The sequence below is a fragment of the Phoca vitulina genome, unplaced genomic scaffold (genome assembly GCF_004348235.1).
Source record: "Phoca vitulina isolate PV1807 unplaced genomic scaffold, GSC_HSeal_1.0 scaffold53, whole genome shotgun sequence".
Lineage (NCBI taxonomy): Eukaryota > Metazoa > Chordata > Mammalia > Carnivora > Phocidae > Phoca > Phoca vitulina.
Genome location: NW_022589756.1, coordinates 13,801,849 through 13,826,671, shown reverse-complemented (window position 1 = coordinate 13,826,671; position 24,823 = coordinate 13,801,849). Strand labels below are relative to the sequence as shown.

The 24,823-nt window shown below is 41.1% G+C and overlaps 1 protein-coding gene across 3 annotated transcripts in view; it reads left to right on the top strand.

Annotated features, from left to right (window-relative positions):
- The window catches only part of GALNT7 (polypeptide N-acetylgalactosaminyltransferase 7), a 139,618-nt gene that overhangs the window by 57,601 nt on the left and 57,194 nt on the right, over window positions 1–24,823 (top strand). For all 3 annotated transcript variants that reach the window (XM_032388993.1, XM_032388994.1, XM_032388995.1), the window contains exon 2: window positions 16,021–16,481. In XM_032388993.1, coding sequence (XP_032244884.1) covers window positions 16,021–16,481 — 461 coding nt within the window. The remainder of the gene's footprint in view (window positions 1–16,020; window positions 16,482–24,823) is intronic.

Sequence of the window (24,823 nt, the reverse complement as noted above, 5' to 3'; positions counted from 1 at the left end):
ATAAGCTACTTACTCCATGATATATCAGAATAGATTAGGAAAAGACCCTGTCTTATTCTCTACGAAAGCAGTGTCTTGATATGCTACTCCTAACCTTCCCTTGGTTTTCATAGGGAGCATCCTTGTGTATCCTAGAAAACAGACTATGGTACCAATTTGTGGATACCTACTCTGTGAGGCTTCTCCTTTCCCTAAGTGATATCTCTTACACCAGGAAAGGGGGAAAAAATGGAGCTCCGGTCTTGTATATGGGCAGCACGTCCTGAAAAATGTAGTAAGCTCCCTGTGATGGTATAATTCTCTTCTATTATGGAGCCATTTTTTGATAAGTTTTTGGTTAGAGTAGAATATTAGTGAAGCCAAAGTCATGGGCTTATGAATAATTTGGTTTTATTCCATGGCTTCAGCGATGCTTTTAGTCACAAAAAGGCAAAAGTATTTTTTAGCAGGAGTCTGAACAGCTCAGAATTCACAGTAGTACATCGGTCAAAAGAGTCAGCTTAACAGGACCAAAAATACTTTAGTCCTTACTTATGAGAGAGACTGATTTAATTCTTTGTAAAATTAGTTCAAAATGTCTTCCCCTTATTTCACATGCTGTCAGGGGAATCATCATCTAACACATTGAAGGAGCAGAAAAACCGTTGACAAGGCACATCTCATTGTTTAGAGTGTCAGAATGGGCCATTTCTTTGGTGTAAGTAGTTGCGAAAGACAGACTTCATAAAATGTGATTAAAAAAAGCAGAATAAAGAGACATGAAAGTGTTTATTAGTTGAACATTTTTAAAGGCCTCTCAAATTTTTTGTAAATTTCTAGAAAGTAGAAGTCATCATCAAGCAGTTGTAAGTCAAGTGGCTCAGCATTGTGGCTAAATGCTCAGGAGTCATTGTTATGCAGACCAGGGTTCAAGCACTAGGCCAGTCCCTTATGAATTATGTGACATTGGACATGTTAGTTAGTCTCTCTAATCTTTGACCTCCTCAACTATAAAATGTGAAAATAAAATTACAGGACCTATATCATAGGATTGTTGTGAGCACTGGAGAATGTAACATCCTTAGCAGTGTCCGATTATTTTATTTTTTTAAATCAGACTTTTCACTTCTGTTCCCCCAAGATCCATCTAAACAACATAAGGCACACCCCCCTCTAGAAACATGGAGCTCAGGGGACATCACGTTTCCTATTGAATAGGTGTTATTTTACATATGGGGATAAGAATAAGGAAAATAGAAATGTCAGAGAATTGAGGAGAAAGGAAGATACACAATACAAACTCCCGACTGCACAAAAGAAGTAAAAGACTAAGACTCTCCTCAGCTAGAGCTTTGGTCTGGGGGGAAAAAAACGAGCACATGGAGAGAGAGAGAATTATAAAAGTATTAAGGAGTAGAAATTCATGCGAGGGAAAATATCACTGGAATTAAAACAGATGGCAGGGCTGAATCTTATTGAAGGAATTGGAACTAAACCTAGAAAGAAAGAGGCGGGCCACAGGGCAGTGCTGTAGGCTAAGGCTTGATAGCAGGAGCCAGACTAGAGGCCGGGCTGACCATGTGTTTTTATGATCTCCTGAAGGGGTCCAGCTGACTAGAGTATGGGGACAGCTTGAGTGCGGAACCAGGGATGACAGAAGGCCAGGCAAAGGATTTTGAACCTGACATGTTAGAAAAAGATGGGAAGATTTTCCTTTTTTTTTAGAGAGATCTCTGACATGCACTGTGTTTAACCTCTGTTAAATGATGCAGGAAGTAGAATTTCTTGCAGGAAGTAGAATAGGTTAAATCAGAATAGGTTAAATTACTGTTGGAGTAATTCAGACAGCAGTAGTGAAGGTTGGGTCCCAAGGAAGAGCAAAGTACCTGTGTCTGAGGGGCTGCCCTCCTCCTGACCTGGCTAATCCCACCTCTGCTTTGGCTCCCACCCATTCTCAGGAACTCTTCACTTTTGATTATTCCTCCTCTCGCATGTATTTGAGTATTTTACCCTTGCCTTTCTTTTAAAGCTGCTCAGGACTTTTCCCATTAAAAACAAAACAAACCAAAACCCCTCACCCCACCTCATTTCCTCCAGCTACCTCTCCATTTCTGTTCTCTCTCTGGGCAGAGTTTTCACAAATGTAGCCTACTTTTGCTTGCACCATTTCCATACCTTCCAACTCCACCCCTCAACACCACTGGCCCTGGGCTCTTGACCCCATCATACCACTGGAATGGCTCCCGCTAAATCCAATCCTCCTCTCACGTGGCCTTTAACCAGCATTTTTTTTTTTTTTTTAAGATTTTATTTATTTATTTGACAGAGAGAGAGACAGCTAGAGAGGGAACACAAGCAGGGGGAGTAGGAGAGGGAGAAGCAGGCTTCCCGCTGAGCAGGGAGCCCGATGCAGGGCCCGATCCCAGGACCCTGGGATCATGACCTGAGCCGAAAGCCGATGTTCAATGACTGGGCCACCCAGGCACCCCTTAACCAGCATTTAACACTGTTGACCGTTCCTGCTGTCCCACACGTACTGTCTTGGTTTTGGTTTTCTTCCTACATATTGGGCCAGTCCTCTGTCTCCTTGGTAGTCCCACCCTCCTCCACCAGTCTTTTAAGGGTTGGGTTCCTCAAGATGGGGTCAGTGGGTCCTCTCCTCTTCACACTTTATGGTCAACTCATAAATAGCATCCAGGTCCTTATGTCAGTTATGATCTATATAAAGATGTCTGCCAAGTTTATCTTCTCTAGTCCAGTCACTGAGATACAAATCCTATGTTTCCATCTTCTCTTGAATGTTTCAGAAGCACTTCAAAATCCGCATATCCAAGAAGTCCACATATCCTCATCATCTTCAACTTCAGTCTTTTTCTGTGCTTCCCCTCCCAGTGAATAGCATCCAGTCACACCTTAGGGCCATCCCTGCCACTCCCCATATCCAGTCCATCATTAAATGTCTCCATTTCCTAATTAACCCTCATCCACTCTGGCCTCTTTCCAGCCTCTTACTCCTCAGCCAGTGGGCTCTTTGCAGAATGCTCCTGTCTCTGGTAGGAGCATTAAAACTATGAACTGGCTGCTCAGGCTCCCATATTACAACCAAAGTCATTACCATCATAGCAGAGTCCCACTTGGTCTGGCCACTACTTCCCTTCTGCCTCATCTGGCACCAGGCTTCCCCAACTCTTTGCACCCCATCCACATTTAGTTCTTCCTACTTACCATAGAACTTCTTGCTGTAAAGACTCTGAGCATGTTTTCTCTGAATACTCTTGCCTCTTTTTTAGATTTATTTATTTTAGGGGCGCCTGGGTGGCTTGGTCAGTTAAGTGTCTGCCTTCGGCTCAGGTCATGATCTCAGGGTCCTGGGATCAAGCCCCGCATCGCGCTCCCTGCTCAGCGGGGAGTCTGCTTCTCCCTCTCCCTCTAACCCATGTTAGACCGATCTGCCCTAAGTGTATTTTTCTCTTTTCTTGTGTGCACTCTCTCACTTGCTCTCGGGTAAATAAAATCTTTAAAAACAAACAAAAAAGATTTATTTTAGAGCGAGTGGGGGAAGGGGTGGAGGGAACTAATCTTCAAGTAGACTTCCCGCTGACCGCAGAGCCTGATGCAGGGCTCAGTCCCATGACCCATAAGATCATGACCTGAGCCAAAACCAAGAGTTGGACTCTTAACTGACTGAGCCACCCAGGCACCCCTCTTTCCTCTTTTTACCGATGTAGCTTCTCCTCGTCCTTCAAACCTCTACTCAGCAGTCCTTCATTCTCAAGGAAGCCTTTCTTAGCATCTTAGATTAGATCGACTCTCCCCAAAAGGCTCTTAGAGCACCATGTTTGTGTGGCTGTTTGATTATATGTCTCCCTCACTGGACAGAGAGCTCCACGAGAGCAGGGATGTGTTTGCTTATCATTGTATCCTGGTAGCCTGGTGCAGCGTAGGTGCTCAGCACATACTTGTCATCCATCAATTAGACTATTTCAAAGGAATGTCTAAGGCCGAAGAAGAGGATCACAGAAATGCCTCTAGCCTTCTAGATGATAGAAAATACGATACTCCCATCTGCAGCTGGGTAGGAGATAATGGTGAGGAGTCCTGAGGCCCCTCTAGACCCACCCTCCTAGGGCCTCTGCCAGCATTGTAGAGCACAGAGCTGGTGAGAGAGTCATGCTGCGGAACCAGGACTAAAATACCTCCCTTGCCTGTACCTTCAGACCTTGGAATTCTCACTAATTTAACAACGTGACTGCAGTTTCTAGCCCTGTTGTCCACTCCTTGAAATTCTCTCCTGTATTGCTTTTCCCCACTACAAACATCTTGGCACCTCTTCCCATTCATTTGCTCCATCAGCGTATTCATTCCAAAATTCAGCTCTGATCTGGCATGCTCCCCTCTCATGGCTCCCATAAAGTCTGAACTTCTTGGCACTGCCAGCATCTCAAGTCTCATCTCCTGCCACCTCCCCATATGTCCCCTGCACTCGTTACACCAAACCATTTGTTCTTTTATGCTTCTGTGCCTTTGCCCACGCTGCCAAACCCCACTCTCTATCCCCTCCTCCTTTACCTACCAACCGTTCACCATCTCCTTGCTGGGGAGTGTCCGCTGCTTCTAAGCAAGGATTCAGTCGCTTCCAGCCCATTCAGACATCCCTTCCCCCCATCTGTGTGTCCTTTCGTGGTAGGGTGCGCAGTGCCTGGCGGGTAGTAGACCTGTAGTATTTGGAAAACTGAAAGGACAGCTCTTTTACCTTTAATGATCCATATAAATACTAATCGGAATGCCAAAGAACAATCATGATAAACTAGAGTATCCCCGGATAAGCATTCCCTCTTGAAATCAAACCTGTTGATAGTCGAACAGTAAAATGTCCAAACGTTTATTTACATAAATAACCTCGATCTGCCCTAAGTGTATTTTTTCTGTCTCACACAGTTATGTTTCCTTTACACACCCTCCTGAATTGGACTTCTAGTCCTGACGTGGTAGTAAAATGTTGTCCCACACTGTAAGATGATAGCTCCGCCCTGAAAATTTTGAGATACTTTCTTTCTTGAGATGATTTTTTTTTTCTTAAGATTTACAAGAGGAGATTCTTACAGCAGTCAAAATGTATGTGTTTTGAAGCCGCACTTTACAGTATTTTCTCATGAGCTGTTATGAAAGCCAAGCTTCAGGGCAAAGCAAGGAAGCGCTAGAGGAAAGGCTTATGCATTTCCAGCTGCAGAAAGTAGTAACATTTCATGTGGGAGTGCTGTATTCATTCTAGAATTTCTCCCCTAGAGGGATAATAGGACATTGCTTTTTCAGCTTTCCAAAGGGTATTACAAACATTCTCTCCCAACACAAATACCACATTTGGCCTCATTCTTCTCTCACTCAGTAAATATTTTCCTTAGTGTCATAAGAATTATTAATGGTTGCATTGGTGACATAATTTCCAATGAAGTTTTCAGGAAGATTTGGAAATCACTTCATGCTTTCACTGGGATTGCCAGATGTGAAGGAGAATTAGGAATTAAACTGTCTAGGGGCGCCTGGGTGGCTCAGTCATTAAGTGTCTGCCTTCAGCTCAGGTCATGATCCCAGGGTCCTGGGATCGAGCCCCACATTGAGCTCCCTGTTCCGCGGGAAGCCTTCTTCTCCCTCTCCCACTCCCCCTGCTTGTGTTCCCTCTCTCGCTGTCTCTGTCTGTCAAATAAATAAAAAAATAAAAAAATAAAAGGAATTAAACTGTCTGGCTTTGGCAGGTATTAGATTATGAAGTGCATTGTTGTACTGGAAATGAGAATCAAAGGATAGGACTAAATAAACACTTGTCCTGAGGGTTTAAGAAAAAGCGTTAACGGTGTGATTCCCCAAGGACTGGTGTCGGGATTGCTCTTTTGAAATATTTTCAAGATGATCTAGGGAAGAGAGTGAAGAGATTCTCAGCTCTTCTAGGTAAAAAAGTAGAATTGATTGGCATAAACCAAAAGGTTCCAGAACATCATGTGAGTGGGCAGAAGAGGAGCAGATGGGACCTCATTTTCAATCAATTCAGCTTTTAAGTAGTTCCTCATTTCTCCACCTGATGAAATGCCGTAATTATTCTTTTGAAAGGTCCATTCAGCTGGGTTAATTTCTTATTTCTTATCCTACTAAGCTATTTGGTTTTTAAATGTGTATTTCCTCTCTCCATGTGCATTGATCATATGTATGCGTCATAAATTATTCATGTGTTAAAAAAATCTTCACAGATTTTATTTTATAATCTTTTTCTCCTTGCTTTCATTTTTCTCTCCTTAATACCTTCTTATTTTTAGACAGGTCATTTTGTAGGAATAATGTGGTAGAATATTTATTGTAAAATACTGACAATTTTATTAAAATATTTTGCATAACTTGTGTGCTATTTTTAGAATGAAAATGCCTCTTAGGAGTTTTCCTTTTAAAACTCAGTAATTACTTAGCTCCCAAACAGAGAGAGTTAAAAATCTACCCACTATATCCTTTTACGATTTCTAAGAGGTATTATAATCTGCCTTTTACTACTTGTGGGAGTTGGAGCTTTTAAATGGCATTGGTGCACCTTGTATTTATAGCCCTGTCTTGACGTTGGGGCTCTTACAACTGAAATGATGGCATAAACTTTGACAACTATGACTTCATCACTTTTTGAAACATACTACAAAATGATTTATTGGCCATTGCTTGATATTCATGTTTGATTCTTAAAACTCAGTTAAAATCAGTTAAAGATTTAATATTAAATATTCATAATAAATATTTTTAAGCCTGTGAAGTATATCTATGACTCAGTTCATGAGCTAGGGCATGCATTTTTCATAAGGTCTCTGGAAAATAAAAATTATTTGGATTGCATAAATATGTTTAAATTTCATGTTTCATAGACTTGGTTAGTTGTCTGTGATATTAACTTTGATCTGGGCCGTTAAGCAGTCTTAACAAATAAAAGTTTTTTTGTAAAAGGATAACCAATTTGTTATTTTCCTATTGCAGACATTAACCTACATTTTGGTCCTTTAGTTGCTTATTTCTTCTTTTTATTTATTCCCCCTTGAGTATTATCCGATACTTTTCTGACCTGATTTAGAATCTCTATCTTATTACTGTTTTAAAACAAGTCCCAAATTTAGCAGGAAACCATTTAGCAGGAAACCATTTGCAAGATAAATTGGCTTAGAGGACTGAGATGAACACCAGCAGATTTACTTTCTCATGTTTAAATAAAGTACTCATTTTCCATGAAGTAACAAATTTTACTTGCAGACATGATTTATCCAAATCTGAAGAAGAGAAGAAACTAAAAAAAGGATTATTCGAATTTTAGATTGGTAGGGAAAGCAATGTTGTTAGTAGAGAAAATAATGTTTTTAGTTATTTCATTTGGATTCTCAAAATGCTAGCTTAAATCAAGCCAAGCAGTGGCATAAGACAGTGGCTCCAAAGTCAGTTTATATTCTAGCAACATAATAAAAGATGACCCGCAGCTAGGTGTTCTCCACTTAGTCTGTGAAGAGACAAGCGCTGAGTACCTGCTGGCTACCCCCGCCCCTGTGTGGGAGGACACACAGACACCCACTCACTGTCTTCAAAGAGCCCTTAGTCTGACTGGGGAGAAGCATGTACACAGATACTAAGGCAATTCAGGAAGAGCAGTGTTAGAAATATTCATGGAACTGCAGGGGAATATACCCGGAGCCAATTGCTGAGTTTAGAACTGCTGGCTTGACCTACTGGTGCTTAATGGTAATTTCACATTTACAAAATAGAACATTAGAGATAATAGTATTAATACAGAGAAGGATTTTGCATGAAATCTCCCATTTTCAATTATAGTTTTAACTTAGATGTTGAAAGTTGAAAATGTTTATTACTGAGGAATTTGTAGTTTAGAATGATACCTTTAAAAATGCAATGCATTGGGGTGCCTGGGTGGCTCAGTTGGTTAAGCGACTGTCTTCGGCTCAGGTCATGATCCTGGAGTCCCGGGATGGAGTCCTGCATCGGGCTCCCTGCTCAGCAGGGAGTCTGCTTCTCCCTCTGACCCTCCCCCCTCTCATGCTCTCTCTCTCTGTCTCATTCTCTCAAATAAATAAATAAAATCTTTAAAAAAAAAAATGCAGTGCATTGACATGGTTTTTAAAAAGTAAATATTATGGGGCACCTGGGTGGCTCAGTCAGTTAAGTATCTGCCTTCGGCCCAGGTCACAATCTTGGGGTCCCGGGATTGAGCCTCGTGTTGAGCTCCCTGGTCAGCGGGGAGCCTGCTTCTCCCTCTCCCTCTGCCCCCTCCCCTCCCCTTCTCTCCACCCCCCCAACTCATGCTCTCTCTCAAATAATAAAATCTTTAAAAAAAAATAAATTTTATAATTTTAACCACTTCAGTCATTTACTTTGGTTGAACTAAATTTTGTTTTGAATTTTGAAAAGAGCCCAAGACTTAAAATTTGCCATATCGAGATATTCTATAGTTGACCATGATTATTCAAGATGTGCAGAGATCTTCAGAAAATAGTGTCAGTGCAGATGGATACTTCTCTTAAGAATACCATATGATATGCATGAAGATCCAAATTTGCAAAAACTGACTAGTTGCACAACTATGGGATTTATTGGGAGACTCTTATAATGGAAATCTCTTTTATTAAGATGATTAAATGTTCAAAATGTGATATAGCTAACTTTTTAGGAAGACACCTATTAATTTCAGTAGTATCCACAATAGTACAGGGTAGATCTGTATTATATACTGTAGTTTGCTTATTTGGTTAAGGAGAGGTGGCATTTAATTGACTCAAAATGCCCCCATATGAACCTGGTAAAATCTTTCCAGTGGGTGGTTAATACTACAGCACTAACTTAACCCAATTGTAACTCTGGTTGCCATAGTGTATCATAAGTTTTGAGAGAAAATAAAAGGACTAAATTATTATGTAATATAGCTCTCCACAGTCCAGTCTCAATGTTGCAGTCCCTAGAGAAAGGCTGGGTCAGTCTGGCTTACTATGACTAGTGGCTACCCTGCCAAAGTCTAATTTCTGGTACTAGAAGTGCTGACCTGGATTTCCTTTGGTGGGGCAGTTATTGTGATGTCAACCATGCTGTTTTCTCCTTTCTGTTACCTTTTGGTTTATAACCTGGCCTGCGGGGAGAAGGGGGAGAAAGAAGAATAGAAATCCCTGCTTTGGGAGTGTATTTCTTTCAGCAGATAATTCTTCTATCAGAATGTAATACTGAGGGGCTCCTGGGTGGCTCAGTCAGTTGGGCATCTGCCTTCGCTTCAGGTCATGATCTCAGGGCTCTAGGATCAAGTCCCACATCTGGCTCTCTGCTGGGTGGGGAGTCTGCTTCTCACTCTCCCTCTGTGCTCTCCCTCTCTCTCTCAAATAAAAAAAAAAAAAAAGTGTAATACTGATAAGCCACACCTTTCTTCATTTTCAGTTCTGCCCTAGTTGCTAACAGAGGCCTTGCTATTGGTCTTCAATCTCTTCCTAATTCATGAGTCTTTACACAGGCTTGGGATAGGTCTCTTTCTGTAAGGGAGAAAACCTTAGATATTCAAGGACTGATGAGGTCTCTGTTTAATCTTGGGTTTTTCCATTTTCTGCTCTAGTTAAACACAGTCAAACCACTTGACCCCTGCCCCTCACGACCAACGGGGGCCACTGACCCCCCCCCCCCATGCAGTCCCTTTCAGTCCGCTGAAAAGAGCAGGAGTGAATGGCTTCAGTCAGCACAAAATGCCCACAGGGATGGGTTAGCTAAGAATCCAGCTCTAACTAATCAGAGAGAAACAAGGGTACTGAGGGTGGAGCACCTGCTTTCCCACCCACCTTCTGCCACCGGTGGATAAGAGTCTGGGGAGGCCCAGCTTACAAGCACACCCAGTTTCTTCCAGCGCCTCCTTAACTATCTCCCTCCCTGATTTCTTTGTTCCTGTTGCTCACTCACCTAGGAGCAGAAGAAAGTGGAGCTAGAGAAAAGATGCTGGTGTCATTCTTCTAGTTAAAGGTGTTTCTTGGGGTGCCTGGGTGGCTCAGTTGGTTAAGCCTTGGACTCTTGATTTTGGCTCAGGTCATGATCTTGGGGTCGTGGGATTGAGCCCCCATAGGGCTCCGTGCTCAGCAGAGAGTCTGCTTGGGATTCTCTCTCGCGCCCTCTTCCTCTGCCCCCACCCCCCCCCCCCCCCCCCCCCCCCCGCTCTCTCTCTCTCCCCGCCCAAAAATAAATAAAATCTTTTTTTAAAGGTGTTTCTTATCAAGAGGGTTTTTAAATCATGGAATTAAATTTGACTTATGTTTTTAAGTTCTGTGGCTCATGTAGCACGATAACCAAATAGTGTGAATATTAGCAGTGGCCACTTTCTGAAACTAAATTGTAATTTCTGCAGAAATCATGTGACTTCAGGAGCTCAGCATTAAGAGCTTAAATTTTCTAGGTTCACCTATAATTTCAAATCCAGACAAGCCTATATCTAAAGACTGTTTTTCTAAATCCCTTTGCATTCCTATCATTTCTATCATTTGTGTTCCTATCAAGATCATAATCATCTTGGGAAAATATCACACATAAATAGAATCTGGGGGTGAAGGGGGAGCTTTGTAAGATGGAAAGTGAATAGTCTGACCTGATTTCTGATAATCCCATATTTCCATCTGATGATAAGTGATTATACTTTTCAGTATATTTCCACCTTTATGAACATAGTGATCTTAAGCAATTATCTACTGATTGTCTTTTCCATTTCTAGTCAACAGTGATTCATTGATTTTTGACTGTAGAGTAAATCAGCTGGTGCTTATGAAGATATTATAGTACCAGTGAGTCACAAAGGCATCTACTGATTCTCATTGACTCTCAGGAAGAAGGAGTATATAGTTTTCTTACACAGGGGAATTGAGTGTGACACAGCTTTGTAGCCATTCTTTGAATCATATAACATTAAGATTGGACATGATTATTTTTAATTGACTTGGGGTTAGACAATTATCATATTTGGTTTGCTTTCAGATTTAATGACATATAGGCTTTGGCAAGTGAGAAAATTCAATTTTTCTGGTGACTATTACAGCATTATTAAGAGTACACTACTATGTAGGGGCGCCTGGGTGGCTCAGTCGTTAAGCGTCTGCCTTCGGCTCAGGTCATGATGCCAGGGTCCTGGGATTGAGCCCCTCATGGGGCACCCTGCTCCGCGGGGGGCCTGCTTCTCCCTCTCCCTCTCCTGCTGCTTGTGTTCCCTCTCTCACTGTGTCTCTCTCTATCAAATAAATAAATAAAATCTTTAAAAAAAAAAAAAAGTACACTACTATGCAGAGAATATGAAGTTATATCCTGTTCTCCTGCTGATTTTGTAAAGTATTGCCAGATATACTCTCTGATCCAAGCCCCTCTTCCCCATTCCATAGTCTCTATTCTCTATTTTCCTTTTCTTCTCTCATAACCAAAGCAGAAATTTTAGGACTCATTCATTTATTCAGTAAATATTTGTTGAGGAATTAGTGCCAGGATAAACATGGGGAATGCACTGGTGCATACCGTAGACATGGCGCCTACTTTTTCACAAAACTTAAGTCTAGTGCAGGGGTTGGGAGGGGTGGTGGTTACAGATCATCCTATTGCCTGTCTTTGTAAAGAGTTTTATTGGAACACAACCATACCCACTCATTTACATATCATTGGTGGCTGCTTTTGCACTATAATGGCAGATTTGAATGATTGCAACAGAGACCCAGTGGTCTGCAAGGCCTAAAATACCTACTCTTGACCTTTTGCAGAAAAAGCTAACCAACCCCTCTTCTAGGGGTATGGTGAAGAAAAAGAGTATAAACTCTCCTTGTTAAAGAGTATAAACGCTCCTGAGGGAAGTGGACCAGCGGTGGAGTGTTGTAAGCAGGGAAAGTAACATGTTCATATTTGAATTTTAGAAAAGTCACTATGGTTGCTATGTAGAAAAAACAATGAAGAGCAAGAGAACATGCATGCATTAGAATGAGAAGCACTCAAGTGTAGTAGTTAAGAGCATGGACTCTTTTTTTTTTTTTAATGTTCAATTAGCCAACATATAGTACATCATTAGTTTTTGATGTAGTGTTCAACGATTCATTAGTTGTGTATAACACCCAGTAAGAGCATGGACTCTTGAGCCAGACTGCTGAGATGCAAATTTTGGCCCTACCATGTACTGATTGTGTTGTTGAGTAACTTCTCTGTCAGATTTTCTATCAGTAAAATGGGGATGGTAATCACAGAGCCTAACTCTTGGCAAAATAAATAAATAAATCGATATATACAAAGCACTTAGAACATAGTATTTTTAGTCATCACTATTATCACTATTGTAGTAATTCTGTTAAGGAGTGAGGGTGGTATGAACTAAGGCAGGGGCAATGATGGAAGCGGCCAAATTCAGGAGCTACAAAGACAATAGAATTGACGGGTATCAGGGATTGATTGGACGTCAGTTGGGTAGATCAAAGAGAACAAAAAGTTGAGGATGAAATGCTGCAGCTGTTGGATTTGATCAGTTGAGCGGATGGTGGTTCCTGTCCCCTAAGTAGGGAAAGACTGTAATCCAAACAGGTTTGTGATGTGAGGTAAAAAGTTCAACTAGTTTGGGGTATCTTAAGTTTAGGTACTAGGGTGATATAAGTAGAAATCTAACATGGGACTAGATTGATATATAAGTAGATATAAGGTCAATTGATAGAAGTAGATATAATAAGATTGATATAAGTAGAAATTTGGGAAGCAGCCAACTGTAAGGATTGGAGATGAGAAGTGTGATGTGGGCTGAGGAGAGGGATGTAGGAATGGTCGATGTAAATCTGGTCATGACTCTTGGAAAACAAGGACATAACCCAGAATGAAGCTGGACTGATAGGTGGACTTCTAAGAGAACTATGAAGAACACCAACAGTGGAAGATCAGACAAAGAACCCCCAAGTCAAAGAAAAGATCTAATTTGGAGGAAGACAAGCATGAAGTTCAAATCCATTAGATAGTCTCTTGTTGAGGTGGGTAAATTTGAGAAATATTTAAATTCTCAAATTTTGCATTAGCATAGGCCAACCTAAACCATAGCGTGTGTTTCACAATGTGGGTCTTTCATGTACTACAGTTTCACATACCGCCATATTTCATACTCTTCCAGCATATACTGTGCTCTTTATGGAATTTTAGGCAAAGTAGAGTGGTTGCTGTGGTTACGGATGTTGACATCTGAAGACCTGTTCAGTCTGCTTTTCTGTATTTGACATTTCTTTCCCCTCATTTTTTTTTACCTCCCCAGTTACAGATTCACTGGAGCCTTGATGTGAAAAATTGAAGTGGGGGAGACTCTTCTTTATGTGTGATACTTGGTTCAACATCAGTATCTTGGATCCAGTATCTTAGAGTTTTATAATGATTTTTCTGTTTTAATTTGCCTACAACACTGCCACAACACTTCTCTTTTAGAAAGAGCCGGGAGATAAATTGAAGAGATGTCCACGTTTTCCATCCTCAGAGCCAGTAGGGCTCGCAGGTTAGGCTCCAGCTAAGTCCTTGCTACTGAGGTGTGTGATGATAGAAGCCTGATCCAGAAGCCTTATCTACCTTATAACACATGCCTGAAGAAAGGTATCACATTTATGTAATCAGGCTGAGTGTTGCATTTTATATTTAGTTTTGTGTTATAGGAGGAAATTTATGGAAAAACTTTGAAATGGACCAAAAAGATTATTAGGTATACTCTCTGACTTGGCTTCTGGGTTATCTTGCCCTTTCCTTATCTTTGAGCTATTTTACAGTGCTAGAAATGACAGAATACTGATGGTAATGCAAAAGATTCTCGGCCATTGAAATGGAAATTGTGTACAGTGAGTGCAGTTGGTTATTGCCTTGTGGATATTGACCAAGGTTACCAGTTTTGCATCTATTTATAAATCCTTTGCAGTATCCTTGATGTTTAGATGTTTGTTCTTTGGATTCACCTTCGAACCACTTGTAACATTGTACAGGTTTCCTTTTTAAATAACAAGTCAATTAAAATCTTTGTGCCATATTAAAAACAACTGTTTTGTTACCTACACACATGTGTGTTTATACATGCATATAACATCTCTAGAAAGATTCCCAAAGTGCTGGCCGTGATTGCCTTTATAGGAGAGGAAGCAGGAAAACCTGCTTTTCATTAGATGCCCTTTTGGGTCTTTGGAATTTTCTATCATATGCTTATATTACCTAAACAAATAAATTTTTTAAAATTCCTTTTTGAACTCCCCCAAATCAATCCTTAGCTAGCCCTTACCAAAACTTCAACTAAATTCACATTTAAATTAACTGGCTGGGTGATGGACATTGGGGAGGGTATGTGTTGTGGTGAGCACTGTGTGTTATGTAGGACTGATGAATCACAGACCTGTACCCCTGAAACAAATAATACATTATATGTTAATAATAATAAAAAAGATAAATATTAAACAATATTAATTAATTAATTAACTGGCTTTCCAAAGAGATCTTTGTTTCTCCATAAACTCCCAGCAGATAGCAACGTACATCTCAACATCATACCTAGCACTTTACTTCTGTACTCTTTAAAATCAAGGTTTTTTTTGTTTTGTTTTGTTTTAAAGATTTTATTTATTCATTTGAGACAGAGAGATACAGAGAGAGAGAGCATGAGCAGGGGGAGAGGCAGAAGCAGGCTCCCTGCTGAGCCAGGAACCCGATGCGGGGCTCAATCCCAGGACCCTGGGATCATGACCTGAGCCGAAGGCAGACGTTTAACCATCTGAGCCACCCAGGCATCCCTATAATCAAGTTTTTAACTTTGCTTTTCAAGATAGCTCTAACACTGTAGACACATCTTGGTCATATGGTACTAATTCTGTTATGAATCTATGAAGGACTCCGATAATCTCAATGTGGAGTGAAGTGGCAGACCCGTTCGCCTGTTTTGCAGTTTGAAGTTCACCTTGCCTCTTCCCCAGCTGTGCATACTCAATAATCCTCTTGTCTAATTATAGCTAGCAGCTCTTCCTCTGAGTTAGAGGTTCTCAAGCTTGGCTGCATATTAAAATCACTTGGGGAGCTTTCAAAAATGGGAATGCCCAGACCAATTAAATCACAAAGTCCAGGGGTGGGACACAGACATCAGTATTTTTTAAAGCCACTGAGGTGATGCTAACATTGAAAAACACTGCCCTGTGCAAAGAATGGTACTGATTTAGCAAAAACTTCACATAGGATACCTCAGCAGCAAAAGCGCTCAGGATTTCTCACCGAAATCTGCACAGGTGATGAGGAGGGTCCACACAGACACGGGAGGCAGCCTTACAGAATACCCGTATGCACCAAATCTGTTGTTACTTGGGCTACCTCTGGAATGGGGCAAGCTAGGCATTCGGTGTGGTTTAAAAGCCTAAACTGAATTGGTTAGTCTTTAGCATTTTGTTTTTGTTTGCTTTTTTTTAAAAAAAAAAAAATTAGTTTTGAATTCAGCTAAACTCTCACTGAGTAGAAAATACCGACTATTGCGTGCACATCCCTGCCTTTTCCTCTGCCATCAGAGGCACGGAGCCCGCCTCGTGATGGGTGGCATCTAATACCACTGCCACCATATGGCTGTATTACTGACAAGTAGTTATATTTATCGTACACCGGGCATCTGGGAAAACCACATACTGTACATGACCTATTAAATGTCTTTTTGTCAAAGCTCCTAGAACCCCATTGTTTTAACCCATAACAATGTGCTTTATTAAGAGGTCTTTGATAGAGAGTTTTAGAAGGGGAGAGGTAAAAAAAAAAAAAAATGTGTCCTTTCATTTATTTTGGAAGGGAAATAATCTATTTCTTAGGATGTCCTCCCCCTGCCCAAAAGATACCTTTTAATGGGAAGTCCTGATTAATAGCCTGCTTCTGTTTAACATTTTAAATCATTTTATTGTTGCCTCAGCTTTTTATTAAACATGAAAATTCATATCATAAACTCTGCTGTGGTTTGCCTTCATGTACTCATTGTATGTCCCCCTCCCTTTTGTATAGGAAGACAGAGATGTCAGTAACCCCATGTCTAACCGAGGAGGCAATGGATTAGCTCCTGGGGATGACAGATTCAAACCTGTGGTACCATGGCCTCATGTTGAAGGAGTAGAAGTGGACTTAGAGTCTATTAGAAGAAAAAACAAGGCGAAAAATGAACAAGAGCGCCATGCTGGAGGAGATAAGCAGAAGGACATAATGCAGAGGCAGTTTCTCACATTTAAGCCTCAGACATTCACCTACCGAGATCCTGTGCTTCGTCCAGGGATCCTCAGTAACTTTGAACCCAAAGAACCTGAGCCTCATGGAGTGGTTGGTGGCCCTGGAGAGAACGCCAAGCCATTGGTTTTGGGACCAGAATTCAAACATGCAATTCAAGCCAGCATTAAAGAGTTTGGATTTAACATGGTGGCAAGTGACATGATCTCACTGGACCGCAGCGTCAATGACTTGCGACAAGAAGAGTAAGCACACATCCTCTTCTTTCTAAAATTGGGGCAACTCTTGTTTTGATAGGTGTCTAGTTAGATTGTTAGAATGGAGAAAATGTTTTTGCCTTTATTTCAAGGAAATAAAAAAAAAGGCTCTTCGGTCTGCAAAATGGCCAGAAGGAGGAGATCGCTTCATTTATGCCATTAGATTGAAGGTATGACATATCAAATTCTGGGGGTTTTCCATCAGTGCTACTCAAATGTGGTCCCTGGACTGGCACCGGTCTGTGAATTTTTTCTTACCGGTCCACAGTGAGAACGTGAACTTGTACCAGAGTGTAAACCAACCAGTAAATACTTTGTTTGGTACAAGTGACGATTTTTTAATAACAAAACTTTCTCGATGTGCTGATTTTCATTCTGGATCAAGCCCCTGTCTTATTGGAATAATAACAAATAGTAATGCTGATTTAGATGGCTTCTATAGTTACCTAGATATTGATGTTTCCCTTACTTTTTTTTCTTAGTACTGTACCTGGAAATCGGCACTTGCTGGGTCTATGCAAAAGGAATCCCCAAACAGATAAAACTCTGGCCTAAACTTTCAAATTATTTTCATGTAGCTTGATTTATTTTTTAATTTAATTTAATTTAATTTTTTTTAAAAGATTTTATTTATTTATTTGACAGATAGAGACACAGCGAGAGAGGGAACACAAGTGGGGGGGGTGGGAGAGGGAGAAGCAGGCTTCCCGCTGAGCAGGGAGCCCGATGCAGGGCTCGATCCCAGGACTCTGGGACCATGACCTGAACCAAAGGCAGACGCTTAACGACTGAGCCACCCAGGCGCCCCTCATGTAGTTTGATTTAAAATAAAGGATTGCCAAGTCTTAACTTTTGATAGACAGTGGTTATTGAACGAACTCAAAGCTTTTCTCTTTCAGTTTATTTAATAACCGGTTCTACTCCTATAGGATCTAAATAGCCTCCATTAACATGGGTGCAAATTTAATTCTGTGCTACTAGAAAACTCTCAAATTTTTCTGATGATGGATTGTTAATATTATCTTTGTCCTAAAAGGTTAACACCTTTACGCACATGCATAGAGACCCCACAGGAGCATTCCTTATGACCACTAAGAAAGATTCTGTACCTAACATAGTGCTACTCAATAGACTTTTTCTTTTCAAATTTTTGTTTAAATTCTAGTTCATTAACATACACTGCAATATTGGTTTCAGGAGTAGAATTCAGGGATTCATCACTTACATTCAACACCCAGTGATTATCACAACAAGTGCCCTCCTTAATACCTATCACCCATCAAGCCCATCCCCCACCCACCTCCCTCCATCACCCCTTAGTTCTCTATAGTTAAGAGTCTCTTATGGTTTGCTTCTCTCTCTCTCTTGCTCGCTCTCTCTTTTTCTTTTCCCCATCCCATATGTTCATCTGTTTTGTTTCTTAAATTCTAAGACTTTGGACATTCATATATTAATTGGTAAGAGTGAGAGGGGGTGAATGAAGTATGCCAAGAAAGTAGAAGGAATAAAAGTACAGAACCATGATGATGAGGGGAATTAGAGCATCTCAAGGGACTGTGAAAGAGGAATCCAGGAGCAATTGATTCCAATTCAAAGTAGAGGCTTGCCTGGTCATAAGGTTGCCAAATTTAGCAAATAAAAATAGAGGATACTTGGTTAAATTTGAATTTCAGATGAATAATGAAAAACATTTAGTATAAATATATCCCAAACAGTGTATGGGACATACTTATACTTTAGAAAATTGTTTTATCTGAAACCTGAATTTAACTGGGTGTCCTGTGCCCTTCCAGTCAGGGGTGAAGGGTGGTTGTTACGGAGTTAGAACTGCCATGCGAGTACCGTTTAGGACCCGTGTGAGGCTCTGCAGTCCCTTATCCAGAGTGTGTCCTGGTTATCTAAAATACAGCACTTAAGCATACTGTTTAACTCTGTGACAGAAGGTTCTCTGAGAACCTGTCGATGGTGTTCTCATCACTGAGAAGGGAAGAGAAGGAGAGAGTAACATGTATTGCCTTTCTACTATATGCCAGGACTTACTATAGGTTCTCTTACTTAATTCTTAAAACCAAACTGTGAGAGTTTTTACCTGTGTAGGTAGTCTGAAGCATGGAGCTCTGACTTCTGTGTATTTGCCCAGCAAAATGGCAAAGTTGTGGTTCAGCCCAGGGTGGTTTGGTGTGAAAGCCCTATCTTTCTACCACATGTCACCTCAAGGTAGGTCTTTCCCCGGGTGATATGCCTCTGTGCCATGTTACAGTCAGTGGGTGAGCTTAGTGTAGAAATGGAGATTGTTAGCACATGAGCTATTTATAAAGACAGATCATTAAAAACACCAATATAAATCTAGCTCACTTTTCAATATAAGAAATAGGCTAAGAAAATCAAATGACCTATAAGACAGAGAAGTACACGCCTCTGTGTCTCTCTCCTTCACCCCACACATCCTTTCTGTCTGCAAGACCTCTAGCTTCTGCCACCAAAATACATCTCAGATTACTTCTGAGACACGATCTTTCATCCCCACTAACCACCCAAGTCCAGGCCACCATCATCTCTCTTGGAATCCCGCAAGGATCTCCTTCATGCTTTCTCCATTTTGACTTCCGCCTCCTACGTATTCCCACAGAAGCCAGTGTGGTTATCTGAACCACACAACTCTAGCTTATCTACAACGATTCTTTGCTTTCCCGGGACACTTAAAATAAAACCCAAACTCCTAAGCAGCAGCCGTGACCCTTCCCTGCCTTGACAACCTCCTCTTGTTACTGTGCCTCCTCGCTCAGGGTGCTCTAGCTGGGCTGGCCTTTCCCAGTCTCTTTGCGTGTGCTCTTCGCTCCTCTGTGGAGACGTTCTCCCTTCCTGTGGCTGGCTCCTCCCTGTTCTTTAGGTCTTAGTAGAACCTCTCTAACCATGCTGTCTGATTTGGAAATGCCCTGCTTTGTTTTTTAATACTGCTCTCTGGCCATTTCATTCAGAGTATATATCTAATTTTATAATTTATCAAATTTATATAGGTATTGGCTTATTTAGTTGTTTATTGACTGTCTTTCTTACTTAGTGATAAGGTCCTGGGAGCAAGGAATATGCCTGTTTTCTTCACCAGCTGCTTCCAGTAGCTGACACCCAGTTGGTAAATACCTGTTGAGAGAATGAGCGAATGAATGAGTGGAATCTGCTAGGGTTCAAATCTTGACTCCATTACCGGCTGTGAGATCTTAGACCAGTTACTTACCCTCTGTAACCCTCAGTTACCTAATCCTTAAAATGGGTCTAACAATACCTATCTCCCCAGATTGGCATTGGAATTAAATGATGTAATAGGCTAAAGGTCTTTTGTCACAGACCTGGTGGTTAGAAACTTAAGTGTTCTTGAATTATTATTATTATTATTATTATTATTATTATTATTATTATTATTATTGCTGTGGTACTTACTTCAGGTCACATACCTTGTCAAAATTTTATTTTATTTTATTTATTTTTTTTTAAGATTTTCTTGTCAAAATTTTGATGTTTTCAGTTACTATTTAACTTTGAGGTCCTCTGTTGCTTTTTGGAAAATGCAAATGTCACACACTGCCTTATCTTCATCACTTGTACTTGTATCTTCCATGATGACAAAGCCATCACCTCTCCTGTGGTAAGTTTTTTTAGACACACCAATTGCTGCCCAAACCCCCAATCTCTCTGAGTTCTCCTTGCTCTCATATAACTTCCTTCCTTTCTCTCTCTCCCCTGTCCTTTCTTTCTTGCCTTCCTCATTGCATCCCTCTTTCCCCTTCTCTTTCCTCTCCCTTCCTTCCTTCTTCCATGCTGCATGTAAGCTGATCACTTCCCGTGTCCTTTTCTCTTGCATAAGTACTTAGAAGTAGGATATTGCATGTTTCTGTGTATCATTCCTTTAAGTACAGTGTCCCCAGTCAAACAAAAGGACCCGAGACTATCTTAGCAAATGCTCCTTAAGCCACTCTTTAAACTTTTATACTAGTGAGAAAACTCTTTTATGCTTCAAAATACTCAAACATTATAACCCCCAGAAACTTTTTTTGTTTTTGAGAGAGAGCGAGCGAGCGTGAGAGCATTCGGGAGGAGGAGCAGAGGAAGAGGGAGACAGAGAATCTTAATCAGGCTGCAGGCCCAGTGCGGAGCCTAGGCTAGGCTTGATCTCATGACCCCGAGACCATGACCTGAACCAAAATCAAGAGTTGGATGCTTAATTGACTGCACCACCCAGATGCCCTCCCCCGAAACTTTTTTTTTAAACTGAATCCAGATTTTTTTTTTCCCCAAGATTTGATTTATTAGAGAGAGAGAGTGCTCGAGGAGAGGGGGAGGGAGACGGGCAGAATCTCCAGCAGACTCCCTGCTGAGCACCGAGCTCATCATGGGGCTCAATCCCACAACCCTGAGATCATGACCTGAGCTGGAACCAAGAGTCAGTCACTTAACTGAGCCACCCAGGTGCCCTGGATCCAGATTATTTGTAAAACTTGATTCTTTCTCATACTTAAAAAGAGAGAGAGAGATAGGCTTAATTCCTCTTTGAACACTGAAAATTTAATGTAGAATAAATAATTTCTAAGTAGAGTTATTCATAAATTAGGAGGTGGATAGTCTTAAGAATTTAATCTAAAATAAAAAGGCCAACAACAAATAAAACATCCCTAAATCTTACATATTATCCAATATGCCTATTAGCACTTCTCTCCTTTTACTGGAAACATATTGAAAACATAGCATGCGTCCATATCACACACACACAGCCCCCCTCACGCTCATTCCACGTGGAGAACATGCCACACAGAGCCCACCAGAGACCGGCTTGGTGTTGCTGACTTTATGCAGCTTTGGAATATAGGCCTTATCAGCCCTGTTGTCTTGCATCCATCAGACATTTATTCATTTATTTTTTTAAGATTTTATTTATTTATTTGAGAGAGAGCACAAGCAGGGGGAGCAGGCAGAGGAAGAGGGAGGCCGCTATACAATCTGGCCCCGTTGTTCTCTGGCCCCACCGCCCCCCTTACCCGCACACTCCTGCTTCTGCTGTTCCCTCTGCCCTAAAGCAAAGTCAGCCTCTTCGCCGGGCCTGACATTTATACAGCCGGCCCTTGAACAACATGGGTTCGAACTGCACAGGTTCACTTATATACGCGTTTTCTTCCAGTATAGGAAGTGTATTTTCTCTTCCTTATGATTTTCTTTCTTTTTTTTTTTTTCAAGGTTTTATTTGAGAGAGAGAGCACACACATGAGCCGGGGTGGGGGTGGGGGAGGGGCAGAGGGAGAAGCAGGCTCCCCGCTGAGCAGGGAGCCCGATGTAGGGCTTGATCCCAGGACCCCAGGATCATGACCTGAGCCCAAGGCAGACACTTGACCAACTGAGCCACCCAGGCGCCCCTCCATCAGACATTTAAATGAGCCACCTGCCAAGCTTGGAAACCAATCTTTGGGGCTATTGGTGCAGATGTGACGTCTGACACTGTGGTTAACTTGTTTGTTCTTGTGGCTGCCCCATAGTCATCTCAGATGAATGTTCTCTACCTTAGAAGCAAGATGGAGCTGCCCAGCTGCCAACATGACTCACACTTATGTATGTTACAGCTTTGAATTGCATGCATTGGCTGAGTAATTTACTGGCTGTTGATTGCTTGTTAAAAGAGTGAGTAACTGTATTTTGAGTGAACTGGAGGCCTACTTCTTTTTTAGAAACTTGATCCAAGAATGACTTCACCTGCCTTCACACACAATTTCCTATAAAAAAACACATACAGTTTTTTTTTCATAGTTCAACAGATATCGGGTGTCTCCAATAAGCAATACACTGTGCTAACCTATCAGTTGACAAAATACAGTCCCTGCCTTCAAGGGGCTCCCCACCTGCCCCTGGGGAGAAGGGAAAGAAATCCATAACATAAGAGTCATAGGAAAGGGGTGAGCAAAATGATGTGGTTCAGAGTGGGGAGGGGCACGTGAAGTTAAAGGAGTCGGAACAAGATTGAGGGAGGGGACACCAGGGCTGAAGCCTGGAGGATGAGTAGCGTCTTCCCAGGAAGATTTCCAGGCTTAGAAGATATAAAGACAGGCAGTGACTAGGAAAAAAGCAAGTGGTGTAGTATATACTTGGATCAGTATGTGTAGAGATATTGGTAGGATAAGTAGGGTCATGTTTGGAAGACCACAGGGCCACGCACAAAGTCTACTGATTGGTGGTCAGGAAAGGACCACCAAAGGTTACACAGAGAACCTTAGGAATAGCAGACTGGCAACGGTGTCGAGAATGGATTAGGTGGTGGAGAACCGTTGGAGGGTGAGTAGCTTTAGAACAGGAGCTTCAGCAAAGGTTCCAGGACCAGAAAAAGGGAGACTTGGTGTAAGAGAACAAAAGAGAAGTAAGAGAATCAGTAGGCCTTGGCAGCTTGGTAGAGTGGAAGGAGGAATCAAAGATAAATCCAGTGCTTAGAAGGGCAGTAACACAAAGAATGACGCTATTAACAGGAAAGGCTGGTTGGGATGGAGCAGGCCGCTCTGCTCGAAGCTCAGTGACCTAAACCACTTCTCTCCCCAGCTTTAGATGAATTCATGCAGAGCCCAGCAGGATGGGGAGCCTGCATGTGGGGAAGGGTGGAATGATCTGTTTGTGAATATGGTAGATTTTCTTCAAATAAAGCTCCAGATTTTATTTCCCCTACTGTGAACTAACTGATGCAAATACATGGAAATTATTCTTGCCCTTTTTCTGCCCAAGAAGGCAGACAATCAGAGGTATATAATCCAAGCTATTTTGTTTCAAACAAATGAATTAAATATTTTGACTTGTTGAGCAAATTCATCCGCTTCGAATATTTAACCTTTCCTCCTACCTACACACCGATTGCATTTTTATTTTGTTGGAAGCTATCTTCGTTGCATTTACAAGGTGAAATAATAGATGTTAAAGTGCTCCAAAAATTCTAAGAGCTATGCAAATGTTAATATGATTAATTGTTAATAACTTTCTTAAGCTTGTCTGTGGGAAATTGAAGGTTTTTTTTTTAAAAGAAATTTTACATTTACACTCATGCCTTATATACCAGACAATTCTCTTCTTACCTGATACCAAAATAATCATGTTTACACTCTTATTTAAGGTGAATTGTGATCATGAGCTTTTTTTTTTTCTTTCTCTATTCGTGTCAAAGGCTTTCTTTGATACCTTTGTTTATATAGTGCTATAATTTATAAAACAGGTGCTATTTTCAAAACATTTATTTAGTTGAAATGGTATAGGGTTCCTTTTAAATTTCAGTTTCTACAGATGACCCATAGGTTTCATTTAGAGCTAACTAAAACTCTGAGCTGGTCATCAGATGTTAAATTATTAGAATAAGGTATAAACCGAATATACACATATATATGTGAATCGTGTACATGCATATGGATTTCAGCACTTTATCCCGATTTCTATTATCGGAATATATGATGGACCCCATCCAGACTGCACCGATCACAGTTACTAACACATGGTCCTTTTCTCTCACAGCTGGCCCAAGATGTGTCCCATTTTTTCAGACTACAGTTTGGCAACCGTAGATCTAATCTGTAGGAAGCACATTTGAAATTGGTTTCAGATGACCCATGATGGATATATTGCTTCTTTTTTGTCCCAAAGGTATTACTTTCTAACTGGCTTGAAAATTTTTACTCTTAGAAGCCACTTTTTGTGAGTTCAAAGGTTTTCCAGATTAACTTTAAAAATAAATTGTGTTCTAATGCCCAGTTTCTCTTTTTCCTTTTCCTCCAAACACACACGTATGAACTCCCACACACGCACGTGCACACACACACACACGCACACACACACTTTGCACTTTGGAGTTTTCTCAGTTATGGGGGCAGAGCTGATTTTTGTTTAAGGTCCTGACTGACAACAGGAAATGTATTTAGCCAAAGTGGAATTATTACAGAGATTGGGGGTAACATAGGTCATCTCAATTTCCACAGCAGTTGAGAAGGGTACCACATTCATAAAGTGAGCCTACAAAAACTGGAAATAGAGGGAATTCGCTCTAAGCCACCATGAGCAGAGTAGCAGTAAATCTGGCATGCCGCGCTCTCCTTGATAGTATTCTGGGATGGCTCACTTCCCTTGGTGGAAACATTCTTCTCCTGCCCAAGACCTCATTTGGTTGATAAAGTCCTATCCATTCTCTAGTCATTCTCCAAGTTGCTCTATTGAAAAGGGACTTAGCTTCATTTCCCCTGCCCTTATCTGCCCCTCCATCCCCACCACCAGCATTATAAAAGTATAAGGTATGCCTGATGAAAAATTATAAACTCAGGTGGCTC